Source organism: Sesamum indicum, unplaced genomic scaffold, assembly GCF_000512975.1.
Source record: "Sesamum indicum cultivar Zhongzhi No. 13 unplaced genomic scaffold, S_indicum_v1.0 scaffold00109, whole genome shotgun sequence".
Classification (NCBI taxonomy): Eukaryota; Viridiplantae; Streptophyta; class Magnoliopsida; order Lamiales; family Pedaliaceae; genus Sesamum; species Sesamum indicum.
Genome location: NW_011628044.1, coordinates 476,526 through 498,088, shown reverse-complemented (window position 1 = coordinate 498,088; position 21,563 = coordinate 476,526). Strand labels below are relative to the sequence as shown.

The following is a 21,563-nucleotide window of genomic DNA, read 5'->3' as shown; positions in this document are numbered from 1 at the left end:
GTTATAAAATTTTGAATAGAAAATTCAAACGAAATTGTAAGAGCAATTTCTTCTCATGCATTTTCCAATACTTCTTTTTATTTAAAAAAAAAAAGAAAGAAAGAAAAACAAAAAGTTATCGTCTTACCTTGAGTTCTAAATTTCTAGGTAAATATATGGTTTCTGTGCATCAAAGGTTGATTGAGAATATTATGCATACACATTCAATGTGTATCAATATTATATATTGTTGGAGAGGGGTAATTAAGATAATTAAAATGGCTAAAAGAATAGAATGTTGTTATGACAAATCCTACTGAAAATGGTGCAGCAGAAAAGAACATGCTAAGATGAAAGCTGCTGTGAAAAGGAAAACCAGAAACAACCTAGTCCTGCAATTCCCACGTGAGTTGTGTCATAAATATGCCTCTTTTTTGTTTGATACACCTTAATTTGTTCACACAGTCCTCCATACCAAAACTCCTTCACATTCATATCCACATGGAGGCTCTTGAAAAGAAGGACGATCTCTTCCTCCCTCCTCTCATGCACATCTATCAGGATATCCCTATTGCCAAGTAACCTCACATCCTCTTTAGTCAGCAGTAGTTGTTCTGTCAGGATCGTGTAAGACGTAACGTGTTTAGAATATTTCGGTAGACTGAGTTCCATTGCAATGAGATTTCTGTATAACCATGAAGTTCCAGGGATGGGATCTTCAGTTTTCCCTGGAAAAAGTTTATGTTGGATGGAATTTTGGAAATGGCCTTTTCGACTCCAATCCCGGCAGATTGAAGATGTGTTGGCTGATCTATGTGTGTCTGCCGACCACTTGACGGTACTTGTGGATACGTGGGCAGATAGTGTTGCCCGATTAGGTCCAACAAATGGGCGAAAGATTTCTGGAGGGAATTGTGAGTGATCAATCAATTTCTTGAAGAAAAACAAGGCAAGCTCAATGAGGGACATATGGCGGTGTTTGGGAATTGGGACTAAGTGAAATAGTTGCTCAAGAATGAAAAAAGGAATCTGGTTTTGGAATAGAATTAAGTCACATCTGAGCTGGAAGAGCCTGTTGTTTGTGCTGAAGCACGGATCATCTCTACGTCTCAAGCTCTTGATCGCGTACGCAAGAAAAAGCTCGATGATGAAACAGCCATCAAGTAACATCATCTCAACAAATTGATCACTCTCCCCATGTTGATTCTTTCACTATAGAAGATTCTGGCCTTATGCTCGGTATGCCTTAGTGCCCTGACGCAGCTTTCTAGAGTTGCCTCTGAATTTGGTTTTCGACTGATCAATGCGTTGAGGTATCGCCACTTTTGATCCTCCATGACTCGGAGGACGGCTTTGCCATGGTGGAAAGGGCCGATTGACACTGAGGATGGGAAATATTTTGTTCTCTTGAGAAGCTCTTCAGGAACTCAGCAGACACTATGTGACACAGAAATGAGTTCCATCTTTTCTTTGATTGAGGATGCAAGATTATCTTCATTCATCATTCAATTGAGACATGGTCTCTTTCTGTACTGTCTTTCTCCAGTGATCTGCTGCCAAATTCCATCTTTTTCACCAAATCCAGATTTTCAAGAATTCTGCAAAACCTTAGCATAAGAGTGCAAAGACTGGAAGATTGAGGCAAGAACAGAAAACCAATGATGACCAAAGAAACGTACCAGAAATGGACAGTGTAAGACATTACCCTCTGATTCACTGTGATCTCACTTCAAAATGAATGCATGGGTCTGTGTCCTGAGACAATTTTAAAGCCCAAAAGTGATGAGAATCAAAGGTTGTTTGGAGAGTTTAGCAAGAGAAGTTCAGTAGTCCATCTCTAGCTGGAAGTTTCATTTTACCCCACTTTAGCAAGACGAGTCTTGAGGATGCTTTGAAGATTTAAAGGAGATTCAAGATAATCAGAGTTAGGGTATAACGCATAAATGGAAATTGAAGATTTTATATCTATTTTAAGATCTCATAATAAAGAGATCATTAATTTCAATACCACGTGTGTAGATGTTAGTTTATTTTTATAGTAATATGTGTATGGTTTTTTTGCTCCATCTGAAATTATTGACTAATTTAAAAATATTATTATACTGTGTACTAAATGTTGTAATAGTATACTACTTGCTTCAAAGACATCATCGCTATATTTAAAAAAAAAAAAAACTCTAGAGTTAAAGACCAAGCAAACAACCCTTTGAAATAAGAATAAAAGAATTATTTAATTGGCAAAAATACAGTTAGAATGTATGGGGTCAAAAGTGGAGCCCCGATATTGAATGTCTTCAGTCCCCCAAAAAATTACCCATTTCAGTCACGCAACCCAAGTTGATCATAATTTTCATCAATTAATTAAGAATTTGGGGCACATTAATGATATAAAGATATAAATTACAATATATATGTTTATATATATACTGAGACTGATTAATTAGTTATAGTCCAGTCTTAGTCATGGTAATGATTTTAATTCAAGTCATTCAAAAAAGAATTATTAAAAGAAAAAACAAATTAATTCGTTAGTTTTGAATTGGTTATGTGTATACGTACGTGCAAAACACACACACACACACACGTACACAACAGATTATATAACAGTGCACTGCTGGACTATACTGTATACTGTCAGTCAGCACAACCCAGCACTAAAAACTGAAGAGAAAGAGTAGAGAGTGAAGCGCAGCATTTTTTTTCAGAAAAGCTTCTATAAATCTTTTACTCCTGAACTGCGCTTCAATTGAATACCGAATATATTACAGTTTCTGTTTATCTTTCTAGGGTTTGATTTCGGAGCGTTGAGCATCTGAATCGGTTGGAAACGTCAAAAACGATGGCGTTTTGGTTCCTGCTGGTGGTTGTCGCATTCGCGTTCGCGATCTGCAAATTACTCTTTATGTTCATTCCATCTAATGTGCCTTCGATCGACGTTGACACCTCCGATGGTATGTATGTCTGTATTTGTGTGCTTTTTTATTTTATCTTTCTTTTCGGATTTATATAAATGCAGGCATGCATATGTAGATGTATGTACATACAATATGTGAGGCGTTAGATGTATTTTGGATTAGTTTCAGTTGCTAATTTTTTAAGTTTGACTTGATGAGCTAAGACGTCGGACATGTGCTGAGCTCAATTAAAGCTCGGTTGGAGTATTTCCATAAATAATAAAATCAACGTAATTTCAAGTTAGGCGAGACTGGATTATTTTTTAAACCTCTAGGCATATGTACGAACATGTACGTAGTTGGGCTTGATTTTGCTATTGTTTTTAAAGTTTTGTGTAATTCTAGTCAGCAAATGCATAAATCGTGGAGTGTATTTTAGCTCTGTCTACAACCACCATATATGTGATGGTTAACGATAATGTGATGTTTTTTTTTTTTTTTAGCTAATTAACCATGCATGATTTTTGTGATGGCAGTGTTGGATGATCTGAATCAGACTAAGGAAAACAGCTTCATCTATGTAAGATTTACTATCTTGCTCTCTCCCTCTCTCTTGAGATTTTGACCAACTTATTATAACTCTGTTTAATTGTGTATTTTTCAGCCGCATTTCCTAGTGTTCTTATTTTCTTGTCGATGTTCTCACTTTTGACAGATTCGGTGTTTCATGAGAAATCTTGGAAAATTCAGTTTCTCAATCTTGGAGATCAGAAAATAAAAGTTACAGATCTTTTGATCAGAAGATAGGAGAACTATATCCCCAGGCGCATTTTAGTTTTCAACAAATTCACCTTGTGTTGAACAAAATTTGTAACTTCTCTGCTCAAAGGAGCTGATACAAATAGCCTCTACTTTTCAAATGCAGCATAACATAAACATCATATATGCCTCATAGTTTGCAATGTGAGACACCAAAATATCCACTGCCCAATCAAGCATTACCTAAATGTCTCTCTACAATCTAGTAATGTTTCTGTTACAAATTGACTAGTAAAAGAAGAAATGTGTTCATTGCCATTATTGATTTTATTTCTCTACATCATTGTGAATTCTGAACTGCATAGGAAGTACCGCCAGTTCTTTTTATGTTCAAATATAGCATCCCATATTATTTGTCTTTTTAAGTATGCAATGCATCTCACTTGTGCCCATTCTCTGATGTTAAGTTTGAGTCATTTTGTGTAGCATGATGGTTCACAGTCAAACACCTCGTTTCTCATATCGAAATTGGGAATTTCTTGCAGATACCTTCCAGAAGACAAACAGATAAAGTCCAATGCTATGAGCCTGCAACAATGAAATACTTGGGCTACTTCCCTGCACTGAAACCAGATGAAGTGCGTTTTTGCTATATACTGTTGATGATATCAACTCTAATATCCAATCCAAATACCTTCACGTTCATATATTCTCTAATGTTCTCATTGATTAATTTGAACTTTGGGTTTAATTCCCACTCTATGAACTATGCATAGGTAAAGGAGCGTGTGGCACAGGCAAGGAAGGCTCAAAAGGTATGGGCAAAAAGTAGCTTCAAGCAAAGGCGCCAGTTTCTAAGAATACTTCTGAAGTACATCATTGAGCACCAGGATCTTATATGCGAGTAAGCTCCTTTCCTGCCAACTTTTACAGATAGGGTAGTGATGGCTTAAAAATAAAGTGGAGCCTGAGCAGTAACTGGATTGTACATACAGTTGTAAAACAGATTAGCATCCCCAGATGTCACTTGCATGGGATACCTTCCACAACTATTTCTGCTGTATAGAAAAAAGTTGGACATTTTCTTCGTTCATGTAGATGTTGACATGTGATTTCGTTAGGCCCAATCATATTTTGTGCAAGCACCCTGAGGAGCTTGAATATATATCATTTCCTGCACTATATTTTTCTCTTTCTATTTTCACATGTTCTGTCATTTAAGTCAAAATCTGATTGTATCATATGTGTATTCCTATTTTTTGATACTATAATATATGAAATGTAGTTAATTACACACTGGTCTTGAACTTCATTTAGGGTTTCTTCACGTGATACCGGGAAGACCATGGTTGATGCATCTTTAGGAGAAATTATGACAACCTGTGAGAAAATCACTTGGCTTCTCTCAGAAGGTGAAAAGTGGCTAAAACCTGAGTACAGGTACTTTTGTTTCTTGCTTTCTTGAATCATTATCTTGTCAGTTTAACTCTTTTCTTTTACAACAAAGTATTGAACTTGAATAAAGTCCTTGTTGCTTTATGCTTGATCTCTTTCTCTTCTTGATGTTGTAAGTTTTGTTACAAACAATTGATGCTTGTCATGTATTTGCAGTCATTACTGTGATGAATCCACTGCATGAATGCTTTCTACTAGTCTAGATTTGGATCTTGGGTGAGCCTAAAATTAAGGTCCTAGGCATTTGCATTATCATTGGCTCACTCAATGACAACCAAGAGATAGGATCTCTTTTGTAGTTTAAGTCCACCACATAGTTGCTCCTATCGTCAGAATCCTCATATGTTCACTCAATGTGGCCAAATTGTATGCATAATCATTTTATATGAATACCCTGAATTCTGGTCCGCATGTTTTCACCAATTGCTTTGCCTGACAATCAATGTAAATTGATTATGATTACCTTACAATGCAGATCATGTGGAAGATCAATGCTTCACAAGACAGCTAAAGTGGAATTTCATCCCCTTGGCGTTATTGGAGCCATTGTTTCATGGAACTATCCATTTCACAACATATTTAATCCAATGTTAGCAGCAGTCTTTTCAGGGAATAGCATTGTGATTAAGGTAATCTAGAGCTCTGGAAGAGTACGTTTTCCTATATGGCATGTTCTCAAAGTTCATGCTAGTTTCAATATACTTTTCAATACCTGCAACAAAGTCACTTTTCTCGCCAAGAGCACCACTATGTAAATTACCTTCCACATATAGTACTTGTATGTGGGAAATAGAGGTAATTGCCAGTTTGATGGTACAGGATATCCTTATCTAAGTATTTGTTACGAGGACCCGGTTTTTTCTGCTGCAGGTTTCAGAACATGCAAGTTGGTCAGGATGTTTCTATTTTCGCATAATCCAAGCTGCCCTTTCTGCTGTAGGAGCTCCAGAAAATTTGGTTGAAGTTATAACAGGGTATGCTTTTATCCCTTAATTTGTATTACAAGCTTGTTCTTGGTTAATTTTATACTAATTTCAGTTTCCTGCCAGGTTTGCAGAGACTGGAGAGGCCCTAGTGTCTTCAGTTGACAAAATTATCTTTGTTGGATCACCGGGTGTTGGTAAAATTGTAAGAACTGTCTTTTAAAATTGTTACATTGAGAAAGATTCTCTCTTCCTTTAGCCATATAATCTTAAACTACAGACTTTTTTTTAATTCTTTTTGGCACCATTGTCATTTGTGATTTTGATATTACAGATAATGAGGAATGCTGCAGACACATTAATACCAGTTACTCTTGAGCTTGGCGGAAAAGATGCCTTTATTGTCTGTGAAGATGTTGATGTGCCGCATGTATGAAGAGCAGTTAGCATTAGCTTGGACCAAAGTGTTTAATGCCCTTAATAACTTGAATATTTTGAACTTCTGATTGTAGTTTGCTGGCGTCTAATACATTATAAGTCTTACAGGTTGCTCAAGTTGCTGTAAGGGGTGGTCTGCAGTCAAGTGGGCAGAATTGTGCTGGAGCTGAGAGGTTTTATGTTCACAAAGACATTTATTCCTCATTTGTTGCTGAAGTTGTCAAAATTGTGAAATCTGTTACTGCTGTAAGTTTTATATTCACCTTTTGCAGTGATAAGTATTTGAATTTCCTTGGCTGTCTGATATCAAACTTTGGATGCTCCCTTGAACTTTAAGTTTAGCTTTCCTTGAGTTACATTCATTATAAGTTTATTTGATTAGCACTGTCCAAAAGCAGCAAATATTTTAGCTTCTCCCGATTTTTGTGAAACCAAAAATGCCCTTTGCATTTATTGACTTGAGTGATTATCTAATATGGTTGGACTATTTTTTGCAGGGCCCTCCACTTGTTGGAAAATACGACATGGGAGCTATATGCATGCAAGAGCATTCTGAAAAGCTTCAGAGTCTGGTAAATGATGCCCTTGACAAAGGAGCTGAAATTGTTGGTCGAGGAAGTGTTGGGAATATTGGTGAAGGGGCTGTTGATCAGTACTTCCCTCCGACAGTTATTGTAAAAGTCAACCATACCATGAAGTTGATGCAAGAGGAGGTATTTACTGTTACTTTTATAGTAGTCAATGATTGAACTTGCTGAAATAGAAGTCTACTAATGTATTTTTTTTTTAAATTATTCACATGCAGGCTTTTGGACCAATTATGCCAATAATGGAATTTAGTACCGACGAAGAGGCAATCAAACTTGCAAATGACTCGAGGTATGGTCTTGGATGTGCTGTGTTCTCAGGCAGCCAGAAGCGAGCAAGAGAAATAGCATCTCAATTACACTGCGGGATTGCTGCAATAAATGATTTTGCATCAAACTACATGTGTCAGGTAATCCAATGGAAGATGATTATATCAAGTAATAAAGACAAATAATACTCAAATATAAACCTTCACCATTATATTTCCTTTGTTTTCTTGTGTGTGTTTGCACATCATCTCTTCATGCACTGCAGTCCCTTCCATTTGGTGGTGTAAAAGATAGTGGATTTGGAAGATTTGCTGGTGTAGAAGGGTTAAGAGCCTGCTGTCTTGTTAAATCCGTAGTGGAGGACAGATGGTGGCCACTCATCAAAACTAAGTTACCAAAACCTATTCAGGTGATATTCAGAAGCCTGTTTTTCTTGAAAAGTAAATTTGGTCCTCGTATTGACATCTCTCTGCCAATATTCAGTATCCCATATCGGAGAATGCGTTTGAGTTTCAGCAATCACTGGTGGAAGCACTGTATGGTTTAAATGTCACCGACCGTCTAAGGGCACTGGTGGATGTTCTGAAAACCCTGTCTGAACCCAACACCACTAAGAACAGTAAGAGAACAGACTAAAACTGACATCCAGCTGCTGCCCATAATCTGGCGATCTCTCTTAAGTTTTGGTCGCTGCAAAGCCAATATCAATGGTTTCTTGTAACTCTGGTCTTTTACCCGGTTTTGGTTCATTTAACTTTGAGTCAATGTGTACATTCAGACAGACTACAAATGCTAGGCATGCCCGGTTTACCTTTGAACCTTCACTAATGTAGAACTATAATGAAATGGAACAGCAGTAGAGCAGTAATTTCTTCTTTGTTCTTCACATCCTAGTTGATTCCTTTTGGAGAATATACATGTGGACTATTATTGCAGGCTGTTGGATGCAAAGATACTGAGTTTGGTGAGGAAAAAAGTCAAAGCTGGATTAATGGAATAATAATCCTACATTATTTTCTCCAAAACATGGGTTTGGTACAATATCCGTTTATGCCCACATCCAGATATTGTTTTTACAAATCTGACTGATATGACATAATCCAAAGTATTTGTATATAATGGAGAGGATTTCAACCCCTTTCTTCCACTTGTGACCGCATTGTTTTAAGTACATTGTTCATTTACTATTTGACACTTGATAAATAAAGAAACCCTAGCCCACACCGACCAATTATATTCATTCACACTTGATTGCGCGAGTGACCTCCCAATCAACCATGTCATGATCTCGCTCCATAAACGCTCCACATTCCTGCCTTCTGCTGTTCACAATTGCTACAATAAACTTTTCATGCTCAAGGGATGATGGATACATGATTTGTTCTTCCTGAAGAATTCGAAGCAAGCAATTACCAGAAAGCAAACCAATTATCACTACCTTTGAAATTTCTATTCGCAACTCACAGCCCTCTTTTAGCTTCATCTGCTGAATTTGTAACTGTTATTTTGAGGGGAAGGTTTTTAGGTGGATTTCTGCTTACCTCGGGTAGTTCATAGAATTCATTGGGAGATATTTGCAGCAACTCAGCAGCAGTCTGGCCGATGCACCAGGCAAAAACCTTTGCTGTGTCATCTGCCAGAGTAATCTTCAAATGGAAGGTGCGCTCCACTTCACCATTGCAAATTCTATGGCAGAATTTGCATTCAGGATCTCCACTAGGCGCCTTCTTATCAATAAGTTGACCACAAAGGGTATGCATAAATCCTGTATCTACATGACAGTGTTCAATCTGATCCAGCCATACACGGCATACCTGAAAAATATAGGAAATGCTGTTATCACAAAGCAAGATAGGAAGTAGGGGAAAAGAAACAAGTACTGATGCAAGAAATACAAGTTCAAAGCCAGAAGATATTGGTAAAGCCTTGTTCAAGAGTTTAGACCATGTTACATATAAGAAAATTAAGATATCACCGAAAACATGTGTTATTTCTTAGTTTCGCCAAGTGCAAATGAAGGAAACCTACCTGTACACCGCTTGTGTGGATGGATAGATCAGAAAGACACAATAATCTGTGAAGACAAGATGTATTGAGGAAAGCTGGCAAGCAACTCAAATTGAAGAATGACGATCCAGTGCCATTCTCATACCAAGATAGTTCAAGGCTGCAATCATCATAAGTGCTGATGTGCTGAATAATTATTTTTTGGAATAGAAGGAAGAAAGTCTAAACACAGAATATGACAACTCAGAGAAGAATGTCTCAAATAAATAAACTAGTGCTCCACGCAAATGGTTTGCATGACTAAATGGGAGCTTATGTCCCAGCATGTTTACCTTTTTAGTGGAGTGAGCAAAGAGCTTAATCCAGATATGTAGACAGTGTGACCCATCTCCAATCTTCCAAGCGACCTAGAGCACAATTTTTCAAGTGCAAATTAGCTCAGGACATTTCTCTTGGCTTCTTAAAATCAACTATCTCACCAAACAAGCAAACCATTTTCAGTCAATGTTCTGAAAATTTGTGATTGCAAATTGTTTTGAGTTTTAGAAACTTCCACATCTCAAACATGTCATTTCTTATAGCCAAGTATAAGAAGCATAGCTATGTATAGCTGGCACAAGTGAATTGCCAACATTATTACCAAGATGTAACAAAATGTAGCTTTGCCCATATTGCTCCAGATGTATCTTCAATCCTCAAAGAAAACATGCCCTCTGATGCTCTTATGCTTGTAACAATCCCATAGAGACTAATGCCGGTCATCTTGTCCCGTAGATCAACAACATAAGACTGCAAGACTTCAAAGACGGACAAGGTTAATAAAATTTTAGAATAAGAATGAAATCGAAGTATATGCTAGCCTATATGGAGAAAAGGTTTAATGTTCTTAAATTCTATTTTGTCAGATGGAGAGCAAGCTTACTCGGAAGGGGTAATTGCTGAAGTCAATGGACCCTTGAGAATCACAAGGTAATGTCACTTGAGAAACTATAGGTCCCTGACTCAGATTTGAGGCAGTTGACAACCTCGATCCTGGATAATGGTTCTGTGTAATGCACACCTGATAAAGACATGAGTTATTTGTTACCAGTACTCTTATAACTCATATGACATCTCTAAGATAGGTCATCAATTAATTATTCACATCTTACTTGTTCCTTGTGCAGAATAAGAGGCACCAAATATAACTGGGTTGCACTACCATATTCCAGGCAAATTTCATCGCAAAGTTCAACAGAACTATCTATATCACTAGCGACAAAAGGCCTATCAATGGCAAGCATACTTCCGACACTGCATGAAGTGAGAGGAAATGTGCATGTATAACGATCAGAAAAAAGGCAAAGGAAATGGCAATGACAAACAAAAAATAGAAATAAAATAAAATAACTAGCAAGGACTAACTCATAAGTCCTTATACCTGAACAGATTGGCAACTAGGACCTGCTCTCCCCAGAGAAAAAACTTTAATCTAATTCCATCATTATCAACAAGTGTAATTTGTTTCCTCTGTAAGCTGCCATATTTACCCTGAACTTCCAATGGTCCTATATGCTCAATTCTGTCCACGATTGAGAAATATGGGCTTACAGGTGACATGACAGCAGATATAACTAAATACTGCAAAGTTTCAGTTTCATCGATGACTAGGAATGTGCTTGTTTTGACTAATTAAAGGTTAATTACCATTATTGGCCATATTGATTCACGGAAGGATACTATGCAAGGTAATTTTTCTCTTTTTCTTTTGTTTTTCTTTTGCGCTCCCTAAAACATTTTAAAACAATCTTTTATAAGGAAAATCTTTTAAAAGGAAGACAAATAATAGAACACCATTATCCCAAAACCTTTTTAATACACAGAAAGACCAGATTAGATTGATTATCTAATAAGAAAGGAAAACCCAACTGGGACTGGTTTAGTTTGGTTTCAACAAAAACACATGAAGTGAACAATACAACACCTTGCATACAATGAATAAGATGCCCCTTCCTTCACCGCATCAAGAGAAATTGAAGAGAAGGAATCAGAACAAAACTGTGCTCCGAGAAGCATGGCATCATCATCTTCATCCTGTATCCAGAATTAATGGAATCTACTAAGGCATTTGCATTAGTAAACAGTTTGTGGCATTGCATACAGAGAAATGCATGAGACTAGATATTTGAATGCTAAGATCATAGAAGGTAAAACGTAAGAACAAGATTCTTCTCTGCCATTGATATTAGGAACTCCATTAATCTTATTTGTTGTGCCTACCTAATGAACTTGGTCAGTGATCACAGATGAATGATGAATTAGTTATTAGAACTTCATAGACATTAGACATGCAGTGAAAGAGCACAGGGAAAACAAAAAATAAGTAACAAAGTCCAACATTGATAAACAAGAACGAATGGAGGTTGAAGCTACCTCATCCAGCAGTACAACAAAATACTCAGTTGGTAAAAGACGTGCAAACACTGAACTTCCTGTGGCAACCCGAAGATAGCAACCCGTTAACAAAACTTCACGGCCTTTTCTCAGAATCCCATTTTTGGGATCAGCAATGCTGTAAAACCTGCCTTTGAGAGCAAGTGAGATCATTCATATAGACACAAGTTCATGCAAGTAAATAGTAATATTTAGACCCCATACTCTATACAGAGACTTAAGCTTTGTTTATTGCTTCACATACTTCTACAGTTCTTTTACTTATCTGCTATTTGAGCCTGAAAATTTTGTTAGACAATGGTCAAAACCTCAGTCTTCCAAAACCCCAGCCAACCCAATCCATTACCACTTTCAGTGGGATCGAGAAAACAAACGAGCAACAGAATTGACCAAGCACCCAACTAAAGAAAGCTAAGGTATAAATAGCTTCTGCAAGCATTTTAATTAATTATATGACACTACAACAAAATAGATCCTATTAAGTGGCGTGCCTTCAAGATGCAACAGTATGAGCACGAAATGACACTACTAAAAGAATCATTTCACATGTGATGGTATAATTAAGGACTTGGGTGGTTAGAAGGAGCAGCATTTGAAACAAAGGAAGATGACTATTGCATGACATAACAGTTACTTCTGAAGTTATTTTTAAACTTCAAGAAAATTTAGAAAAAATAAAAAATAAAGGAACAGTATGCCTTTTGTTTTACCTCCTGTGAAGATAAAGATCTATAGTATTGGAGCTCCAAATATCCCCCAAAGTCAGCATGTAGATGTTTGTTCCTGAAATTTAGCTCATGAATAACAAATTAATCAAACTAGGAAGCAAGAATTCTTCTGACAAAATCAATGGCAAACTACTCAACCACCAGACAGGATAATTCAGCATAATATAGTCAACTAAGCTAATAGATGCGATATAGTCCACGTACTTCTCATGAAATCAAAAAATCCAACGTAATGAAGCTAATTCATTAAATAAGTTGCATTACTTAATCTGTGTGGATAATATGACAAACAAATGTTTCCAGTCAAACTAAAATTCACCAAAAATGAGAAGGCCTGCATCATTCATACCTGGAAGAGTGAAAGCATCAATTATAACTGCTTCAATGACACTACTCAACGACAAGAACTTCTTCTCATATATTGAATCAATTGTAATGGTGTTTGGGAGCTTTGCTCTCTTATGCTTCCTCTTTAACTTGGCAATGAAGTCTGGCTGTTTTTTTGGAGCTCCACTTCTATTGTACTCATTCCAGGCCTGGATATACACATGTCAACATGGAGTATCACATATCCACAACGTGAAGATTGATTAAGTGTCTATATCTGGTTGTGTGCAACAGAAACACGGTTTTTAGAGATATCAGTCCCAAAAATATCTATATGCGGATTAAAGAAAAAAATATTAAACCAAAGAAGAGAGAGAGAGAGAGACGCCAATCAGAAAAGTTAAGTAATGACAAATCGCAAATTCTGGACACCACTGAAGCTCCTTTAGATAAACATACTCCATTCACTCTTAACTGAAAGCCTGTAATTAGAATTTGACCAAAAAAACCTTAAGCAAAATAAATGGCAGATACCCGAGAAAGCTCTGATAGCATAGCTAGACACAAAATCAGGTTCTCGAAATTAACTATCGAAACGCTCTTATCCAGAAAAATTAATCAAAATTTAATGACATCTTATTAAAATTGCAAAACCAAAATACCAGAGAAAGTTCGGAGAGCAGAATAGCAGGGGTTACACCACTCGAGTAAGCAACGCAAGTTTTGATAATCCGATTCGTAATCCAGCTCCAACCCGGACAATGCACCGAATCTTCTTCTAAATCACCTGCATTCTGATACAGAATCGACTTGGCGTAGTTGATGAATTTGAGAAATGGATCCTTTTCCTCTTCTTCTTCTATAACATCTGACTGTTGTATTTCCATAGCTCCGGTCTCATTGTCGATCATGAAGTCACCAAGCACCTGATCATTGGGAGAGTCCATTTTTCCTCAGATCTAGAGAGAGAGAGGAGTTTGAAACCCTAGCTAAAATGGCGGGTTCGTGATTTTATATTCTGGTTCCGCGCGGGAAATTTTTCTTTGCTGCTCTTAACGATTTGAAATATGAAAGACGAAGTCTTGAGTCTGGGCTCTGCTAAGGGCCCAATTCTAGGATGATGTTGGGCTTGGGCCTCATTGGACCTCGCTGAAATAAGCCTCAATTCACCCAACCCAAGCATGATCGTCTCTTTCCATATGCAACCTAAAAATAGTTGCTTAAAATTACTGATAATAATTTCCAACGTAAATTTTACGATTTTAGAGAAAAGAATATATCTATACTATATATAATTGAAGTGTACCTTATTGGTGTTTTCAATTTATTGATATGTTAAATTTTTATTTTTAAAAAATTTGAATAATTATTGTTAACTTGCCCACTTATCATTATTTTAAATAACTACCTTTTGGTAGTTTTCTTTTCCTCATTCATTTTTATCTTGTATATATTTAGATAATCTTTAACTTAATATAATTTTAAAAAATATGCAGAGTGTCACACTTACTAGTATATATAATCTGTAGAGTGGAAATGCATGTTATTCTACAGAATTTCATGTAGTCGAAATTTTTTAATTTTGTCCATAGGAGGGGCATGCATCAGGAGTCGCACTTGCAAAGTCATGTATCTTCATTTTCAGTTCATACAATAGGACGTGAAAATTTTCTCTACAAATGACAGTACAAGTTCAGTATAAGAACAAATTTACAACTTTGGTTTGTGTTTTTAAATTTTGCTATGAACAAAAACTCGGAACCTGTCACAGCTTTGGTGCTGCTGCTACATTCTTGTTGTCTGATCTCCGCATGTTGGCTGCAGATTTAGCGCTCTTTGAATAGGCCACTCGAGATGGTCCCAATTGAACCTCGAGTTTTGAAGGGTCCAACGACAGTTTTTCTCGTATGAATTCATCTAAATTGAAACCACTACCACTCCCAGTTGTGCTACCACTGGCGGGATCACTAGAATATCCTCCTGATTGCTCATTTTCGCCACGATCATCAGTAGCCGAAGAGCCCTTGGCTTTCTCTATGTTCAAAAGTCTCTTTATGCTGTCGATGGCTGGATCAATAATGTCCAAGAATCCCATTATCCATGATGCATCATCAACTATCTCAGTACGCTGTCGCAAGAAACAAGAATCAGGCTCAGTCAAAAATTAGAAACACTGAAATTTAGATTGTTTGTTTGTATTTAAAAAGCTATTGTTGGTCAAAAATACCTGCTGGAAGTAGAGGTTGCGAATTTCTTCTGCACGGACAGAATTTCCTTGGTCTTCTTCCAGAGATGCCCACGTCATCCACGTTACATAGCTTTGAGAATTAATGTTGAGTGAAGATCTAAATAATCTGCGAGCTGCTGATAGGTTGCCAACCCTTTGTTCTAAAACACCCCAAGCCTGCAGTGTGAGAAAACGGGCAGGCAGTGTGAGAAAACAGTAGGGCGATCAAAAGGCAAGCCACAATTCGTTAGAAAGCAAGTTCTTTTAGTACTGATAAGAAATAGTTCAAGAAATAAAGTAATTTCACAAAGTGCATCCTTCATCAGACGTGGATATCCGTCACCTGAAGACAACGTGCAGCGCTTTCAGTTGTCGAATCTATTGATAGTGCCTTTTGGTATAAGTCCCTAGCTGTGGCTAAGTTTCCTTCTTTCCACTCCATCCAACCCCAAGCCTGAAATCAGCAAATAGTAAATCATTGCTAGTTAAAATCTTATATCTGAGATCTGACAGAAAAGCATTATTTATGATGGGATTTCTAATGCAGTAATGTTTTGAAACTCTGTTCACATAGATGTCTCCCATTCATCAAGATTGTTGACCACAGCTCAGAAAGACAGAAGTAACAGCTCAGTGCAAATAAACTAAAAACGTAGATTCTATTTCAAAATAATTACTTACGATCCACACTGGTTGATGCCTAGGATCCAGTTCAGATGCCCGCCTGAAAAGCACTCGTGCTAGATTTGCTGTAGAGTATCTGTATTCCAATAATGCGAGTGACTGCAGAAGCACCGGATCTCTTGGATTCACTGCATGGCCTACTTTCAGTAGCTTCCTTGCTAATTCAACATTGCCTAGATTAGCTTCAAAAACTCCCCATACATGCCATGCAAACCTATTCTTAGGACTAGCCTGGACGGCTTTCTGCTCCAACAGAAGATGACATACAGTTACTAATAAAGCAATGAAACGACCCTGTCCATGACGGAGAATGAAATAGTTTTGAAGTCAATTAAAGTCATCAAAGGAACAAACCTCAAAAAGCCTCCTGGCTGCACGGTTATTCTCCTGCTGTGCCTCAAGCTGAGCCCACGCCTTTCACAACATGAAGAGTAGGATACTAAGTAATCGTTATCATTTCAATGAAACAGCCAATAGTGAATCATGAAACTTACCAGCCAACTCGCACAGCTTCTTGGGTTGCACTTGGTTGCTTGCCTGAATAAATATCGAGCTTGTTCATACCGCTTTGCTCTAACTTCAAGGAGTGCAAGTGTTTGGTATATATACTCATTCCCACCACAAAATTTTAGACCCTTACCAAGAAGATTCCTAGCTTTCTTAATATTCCCCTGTTTCATCTCCAAGACTGCCCATCCATGCCAGGCTGCAATGTGCCGCTTGTCAGCAACTGTGGCAGCATCAAATAATTCTCTAGCTCTCCTTGTATTCCCCACCTTAGTTTCCAGAACAGCCCAACACTAGTACAAAATCCAAGTATGAATTTCCATGGATCACATTAACTAGCTGTTTTCAGAGGGAAACATTAACATTACCTACCTGCCATATGTATGAATTCTCCCCTTGTGTAGCCTGACATCCCTTTTCATAAACAGCTCTGGCTTCATTCATTTTTGACTGTTTACTCAAGGTCTTGCCTAAGGCCACATAGGGCCTCCCATCTTCTGGCCAATAGCTTATACACTTGAAAACATCACAAAAAAAAAAACACATCATTAATATAATGAGCATTCAGTTTCGCCAAACATCAATAAAATCTCTGCACGAAGAAAACAGCATATGAAGAGAGAAATTCCTTTGCGCAAGTATCTACCTTCCTAAGTATCTCCTCTGCTTCTTCATACCGATAGTTCCGCGCCAAAATCCTTGCTCTGTACAAAGCCAAATCCAAATTGACCGAAAGGGGCTTCTCCTCAGAACTGGACTCAACTCTCAGGGGCTCAAATATGGGCATCTTCTTAGCAAATCTCGAGAGCCCTTCATCGATACCGGAGGATGGCGTAAGCTCTTTCAGCTTACCAGAACTTCCACTTCCAATTCGAGCTTCTGCGGATGCTGTCACTCCTGCAGCTTCTTCATCATAAAACTCCATAACTGGCCTACGCACGACTAACAACTCCTCCAAAGACTTCTTGGCTTTTATGATCTCTTCATCAAAACCATCTCCATCTTCCATCTCATTGTCTTCCCCTTGTGATCCAGAATTCTGAGGCTTTTCTTGAAGAGCAGGTGATGATGATTCATGATGAGAATGTATGGGAGGTAAAATACGATGTTTAGAGGAAGAATGAGGAGTTTTCAAGTTTATAATGAAATGGAACCTTGAGGAGTTGAGATTCTGAGAAGGGGAAAAGAGAGTGAATTTAGAGCTTGACGAAGGAGAAGAAGAGAACATGTTCATTTCTTTCTTTCTCTCTCTGTCTCTACTCTTTTTCAACGGATAAAAAAACTGTATGCTTTTACAGGGGAGGGAGGGAATGAAGAGTAGTTGGGCGGGGAAGGTTCAGGGGAATTCATGCGTTGAATGACCAAAACATCCTTAAATAGTTTCTTATGGGAACCCGCAGGTGCTTGTAATAAACTACAGTATAGTTGCATAACTATACACTATGTGGATTCTGCATCTCAAATATAATATGGAATTTAAAGAAATTGTTTCGATTGAGATATTAACCACAAAGAAGATGAGGATATTTGCTGCTGACAACAGTAAGAGCAAATTCTGTGCCTTTGTCGTGTGTGTGTGTGTGTGTAAGAGAGAGAGATATTTAAAATTTGATGCTTTTCAATAAATTAATATATTGATTAGCAAGAATGTTATATATCATCTTTTTTGCTTTTGATTAACAAATGCAGAATGTTGTATCTGGTGGATGTTAGATGGTCTTCCCCACAGCAAGAGGGTGTTGAAGTAATTTGGTAAGAAGAAGGCAGTGGTCAGGAATTAGCCAAGTCGTCCAGACATTGGGTGGCTCATACTTCTATCTCACAACTAGATTCTCTGCCAAATGTAAGCCTTTTGTTGGACGTCTTAAATATTCATCTTGCCACTTAATATATTACAACACCATATCTGACTCGACATCTCCTTGTTCTTTTATGTTACAGTGTTGCATAAATGGAAGTTCAATTTTTTTCATTATAAAAGAGAATTATAATTTAGTTAATTTAACACACACATATGTTATGTAGATAAAATACTTTCTAAGCATATAAATAATGTAAATCTGACATGCATAACATACAGATATCAAACAAAAACATAAAATATTCCAAGTGCATAAATATTACATCATTTTTCTAAAATATGATCATATGAACCTCCTATCTTACCCTGCGGGCCCCTTTTTAAGATGTAAACATTTAATAATAACTGGGATACCAGTACAGAGTTCAAATGCCAGCCACCTCTGCCTTGCCAGCATATTACCTGTGCACTACTACTCTCAGCAATGAGCTTTTGCCTAGCAATTCATCCAGAGTGAGAGCCAACAGCTATGCAATAACAGCTTTAAACCAGACGGTCTAAACACCTCACTGAAACAAAGAGTTTTTTATAAAAAGGATAAATAGATGCTACTGATGCAGGAAAGCTATTACTACTTCCCAACAAAGGAAACCAAAGAAGGCTGGGTTCTAAGCAATTCCAAGAAAATAAGTACATGTCATGACCAAAATTATTACATATAAGTAGCATAAAGAATGGAAAAATCAACTTCAATCTTCCTCCAGTAAAGTTGTGAACTATATTGACTGCACTGCATTGCGTATTCGGATGCACCAGACTGCCAAACCACAATGGACAACCAGCTCCAAGAAAACGTAAAGATCACATCCATTCTATGTTACTGAGTAGCAAGAAAATTACCAGTAAATCTTATCTAGTTTCCAAGCCACCTCCTTTTTCTTGCTGGTCTTTCTAGTTTATCTGTAGCAGTTTCAACATCCAAATCAGGCAAATGCTTGGAAGTCTTCCCAGAATACCTGCTCGAGGTAATGGGCTCCTTAAATCGCTGTCGTCGCCTTTCCATCTTAGCCATAATCTCCTGAATCTTCTGATCACCAAGTATTTTAACAACTGCATCACCTTTTGAAGCAAATTCTGGGTGCTCCATTTCATTGGCCTGTGTTATATATTCAGATGCAACTACACATTTCAGGGAGCTCTCATTGATTTCTTCAGTAATTATCTGACCTTCCTCAATATCCAGAAATTCGTTCTGCAGGTTTCCGGAGGTCTTATCGTGCCAATTTTTGTCACTAATGTCAGTATCTACCTTTCTTTCACCTGTTAAAACAGCTTTCTCTAGGTTAAAATTGTCCAAGTCATGAGAATTTTTGGGCTTCTGATTATCATTCCATTCCATGAAATCACGCCTACTATGATGTTTATCCACTCCAGCTTCACGGGTTCTTCTAAAGGACTGCAAGGTGCACTGCCAAAAGTGGACATCAAAATCAAATGTTCTACAGTCTTAATGAAGAACAACGACCATATTGTCAGAATAAAAAAGTAAATAGAGATAAGACAAACAAAAACAGTTGTCACCGCACACATTAAGGAAACTACAGGGTAAGAGGTTCAGCCAGATTGTTCACATGATCTGACATACAACAGGAGAAAACAATTGCTCAACGACTAGGACGGTTTCCACAAACTAATTCTTATCTGAAGAGTGCAACAGAGATCAAAGTAAAAACAACTAAGACCATTAGGACTAACTCCTGTCAGAAACAGAACAAGGTTAGAGGCCTCATAAATTTGACTTCAATGAGCCAACAAACCTTATCAATATAAGTATACAGCAAAGCAAAGCAATTATCAAAACTTAGATAAGTCGAGATAATTATATTGGGTATATTATATACCATTGAAATCAAATGTATAATTACGCATAGGCATCAATTATGCAAGTAATTATAACAAGTGTCACAAACAGAAAGAGTAGTGCAACATCTTGAACTAATTGCACTGGGAAACAGTACAACAAATGTGACCTGACAGCATTATGGTCTGTGAATGTTATGATTTAAAAATAAATTATCAGAAAAGAACAATGCTTCAAGTTAAGAATAGAAAATGAACAATAAAAGGTCAAGCAGGGTAGACTACAGTCTTGCATAAGTTTTTATAAATCTGATATCATGTAGAAGCATGTAAATATAAATGCTGGGCATCTTCACCCCATAAAATAAATCCAATCTTTCACGAGACATCCACAAAGTGGCTAAGTGACTTAAAATATCAATAATGTGTGCATTACAGAATCTGTCAGCACCAGACATCCACAAAGCAATTCTCCCTTAAACTATATTGATGGTTACATGGTTTCATTAGGAATAAAGTTAATGGCGATAAAAATCATACATATTTGCTGAAAATTGCTCTTCACCCACAACAATATGGGGCCAGCATTGTAGATATCTGGTGCAAATGCTAATAAATTGCAGCAGAGGAAAATTAATAATAAAAAGAAAGGAAATAGACAGAACAAACATATGCACAGATAAATAAAGAGAACAACACAAGATACACCACCTTAACAATATATATTTGCCCAACAAAATGTGGGGCAATTGCTCTATTTAATGAAATGATACAGGTTATTGACCTCAATTTCCCCAATTTTACCTCTTTGCCCACAACAACCAAGCAAGGTTCAACCTGGGATCTCGGGTGCATCTGGGCACGACTATCAGATTGAACAAAAAGACATCCGCCAGATTGATTTCTGCGATTTTCTTTTCGCGTCCTTTTAAATCTATTTCTACCCATATCTCCTTCATCAATAAATTCTGGAACGCAATCATATGCACGTCTATAATCAGGCTGATTATTCCCTGAAATTCTTTCAAAGTGATATGATGGCCCCTCATGGTGGAACATAGTATCATCCTGCTGCCTTGATTTATAAATCTCTCCTCTCGAATTCAATAGTTCATGTTGTTTATAGCGCCTTCTCTGAACAAAACAATCTTCACTATGATGACCTTTGATGCTTTTGTTCCAGGCATAAGTGTTGGTAGATCCAGGGTGATCTATTGTTCCACCATGATGATCCTCAGGATGATGATACCTGAGGCCTTCACTGTCATTGAAAGGGGCAATATTAGTACCATATCGCTGGCTTTTTATGTGCATTTCTTTCCATGAGCACCGCACATTTCTTTTAGGACCCCTATTTTCTGGTCCAGCAACTCTTTGAAATAGTTCCCAGCCAGAAGCAGTGGGCTCTTCATAAGCATGAAAGGGAAGAGGCCGCTGTTTGATGTATCTGCTATCACTATCCTCCTTTTCAATATACAGCAAGTTGTCTGAACTATTAAAAGGACTATTACATCTTCTCTTGCCAGTTCTGGAGCTCCCCATTTTTCTTCCATCAGAAGCTATATTTCGATCATATCTATAATCAAGATGATCTCTATCTCTCTCCCCACTTGACATAAATTTTCTATATTTTCCTTTTGGAGGTCTGTTAATATAATCAGGGAACGGTGACAAATAGTCTCTT

General features: G+C 37.3%; 4 protein-coding genes across 7 annotated transcripts; 1 reads left to right on the top strand and 3 right to left on the bottom strand.

Moving 5' to 3' along the window:
• The first annotated feature begins 2,604 nt into the window (after window positions 1-2,604).
• Window positions 2,605-8,189, top strand: LOC105178891 (aldehyde dehydrogenase 22A1). The gene is made up of 14 exons (XM_011102464.2): window positions 2,605-2,930; window positions 3,410-3,453; window positions 4,178-4,270; window positions 4,409-4,536; window positions 4,950-5,072; window positions 5,563-5,716; window positions 5,958-6,061; window positions 6,137-6,215; window positions 6,345-6,440; window positions 6,557-6,694; window positions 6,946-7,161; window positions 7,254-7,445; window positions 7,571-7,714; window positions 7,789-8,189. The coding sequence occupies exons 1-14, from the start codon at window positions 2,819-2,821 to the stop codon at window positions 7,939-7,941; spliced, it is 1,776 nt and encodes a 591-aa protein (XP_011100766.1). The 5' UTR covers window positions 2,605-2,818; the 3' UTR covers window positions 7,942-8,189.
• On the bottom strand, window positions 8,035-13,798 carry LOC105178892. 3 transcript variants are annotated; one of them, XM_011102465.2, is made up of 13 exons: window positions 13,463-13,798; window positions 12,823-13,009; window positions 12,456-12,528; window positions 11,725-11,872; window positions 11,276-11,385; window positions 10,733-10,873; window positions 10,464-10,605; window positions 10,235-10,372; window positions 9,953-10,101; window positions 9,645-9,719; window positions 9,334-9,472; window positions 8,847-9,119; window positions 8,035-8,692 (listed from the first exon to the last, which is right to left on the bottom strand). In XM_011102465.2, exons 1-13 carry the CDS (start codon window positions 13,745-13,747, stop codon window positions 8,543-8,545), a joined length of 2,010 nt encoding a protein of 669 aa, XP_011100767.1. In that variant the 5' UTR covers window positions 13,748-13,798; the 3' UTR covers window positions 8,035-8,542. The 3 variants fall into 3 exon arrangements, with proteins under 3 accessions (XP_011100767.1, XP_011100768.1, XP_011100769.1); XM_011102466.2 differs by having other exon boundaries at window positions 11,285-11,385; XM_011102467.2 differs by lacking the exon at window positions 10,733-10,873.
• Window positions 13,799-14,430: 632 nt separating this feature from the next.
• Window positions 14,431-17,748, bottom strand: LOC105178890 (protein high chlorophyll fluorescent 107). Its single transcript, XM_011102463.2, has 8 exons — window positions 16,865-17,748; window positions 16,591-16,734; window positions 16,206-16,511; window positions 16,066-16,125; window positions 15,709-15,954; window positions 15,371-15,481; window positions 15,028-15,204; window positions 14,431-14,928 (listed from the first exon to the last, which is right to left on the bottom strand). The coding sequence occupies exons 1-8, from the start codon at window positions 17,450-17,452 to the stop codon at window positions 14,566-14,568; spliced, it is 1,995 nt and encodes a 664-aa protein (XP_011100765.1). The 5' UTR covers window positions 17,453-17,748; the 3' UTR covers window positions 14,431-14,565.
• Window positions 17,749-18,680: 932 nt separating this feature from the next.
• On the bottom strand, window positions 18,681-21,557 carry LOC105178931. Of its 2 annotated transcripts, none has more exons than XM_020699448.1 (2): window positions 20,684-21,557; window positions 18,681-19,487 (listed from the first exon to the last, which is right to left on the bottom strand). In XM_020699448.1, exons 1-2 carry the CDS (start codon window positions 21,494-21,496, stop codon window positions 18,933-18,935), a joined length of 1,368 nt encoding a protein of 455 aa, XP_020555107.1. In that variant the 5' UTR covers window positions 21,497-21,557; the 3' UTR covers window positions 18,681-18,932. The 2 variants fall into 2 exon arrangements, with proteins under 2 accessions (XP_020555107.1, XP_020555108.1); XM_020699449.1 differs by having other exon boundaries at window positions 18,681-19,475.
• Between the last annotated feature and the right edge of the window lie 6 nt (window positions 21,558-21,563).

What these genes read in the sequence shown, in the direction of transcription:
- LOC105178891 (XM_011102464.2), top strand. Translation starts at nt 2,819, where the DNA reads ATGGCGTTTTGGTTCCTGCTGGTGGTTGTCGCATTCGCGTTCGCGATC. An exon ending in CGACGTTGACACCTCCGATG is followed by an intron (nt 2,931 to 3,409) that starts GTATGTATGTCT and finishes TTGTGATGGCAG; the next exon opens with TGTTGGATGATCTGAATCAG. An exon ending in TGAAGTTGATGCAAGAGGAG is followed by an intron (nt 7,162 to 7,253) that starts GTATTTACTGTT and finishes ATTCACATGCAG; the next exon opens with GCTTTTGGACCAATTATGCC.
- LOC105178892 (XM_011102465.2), bottom strand. Translation starts at nt 13,747, where the DNA reads ATGGACTCTCCCAATGATCAGGTGCTTGGTGACTTCATGATCGACAAT. An exon ending in TGCTCTCCGAACTTTCTCTG is followed by an intron (nt 13,010 to 13,462) that starts GTATTTTGGTTT and finishes GTGTATATCCAG; the next exon opens with GCCTGGAATGAGTACAATAG. An exon ending in TCTTATTCATTGTATGCAAG is followed by an intron (nt 10,874 to 11,275) that starts GTGTTGTATTGT and finishes AATCGTGGACAG; the next exon opens with AATTGAGCATATAGGACCAT.
- LOC105178890 (XM_011102463.2), bottom strand. Translation starts at nt 17,452, where the DNA reads ATGAACATGTTCTCTTCTTCTCCTTCGTCAAGCTCTAAATTCACTCTC. An exon ending in GGCATCAACCAGTGTGGATC is followed by an intron (nt 15,482 to 15,708) that starts GTAAGTAATTAT and finishes TGCTGATTTCAG; the next exon opens with GCTTGGGGTTGGATGGAGTG. An exon ending in GCAACCTCTACTTCCAGCAG is followed by an intron (nt 14,929 to 15,027) that starts GTATTTTTGACC and finishes TTCTTGCGACAG; the next exon opens with CGTACTGAGATAGTTGATGA.
- LOC105178931 (XM_020699448.1), bottom strand. Translation starts at nt 21,496, where the DNA reads ATGTCAAGTGGGGAGAGAGATAGAGATCATCTTGATTATAGATATGAT. An exon ending in TGGTTGTTGTGGGCAAAGAG is followed by an intron (nt 19,488 to 20,683) that starts GTAAAATTGGGG and finishes CACTTTTGGCAG; the next exon opens with TGCACCTTGCAGTCCTTTAG.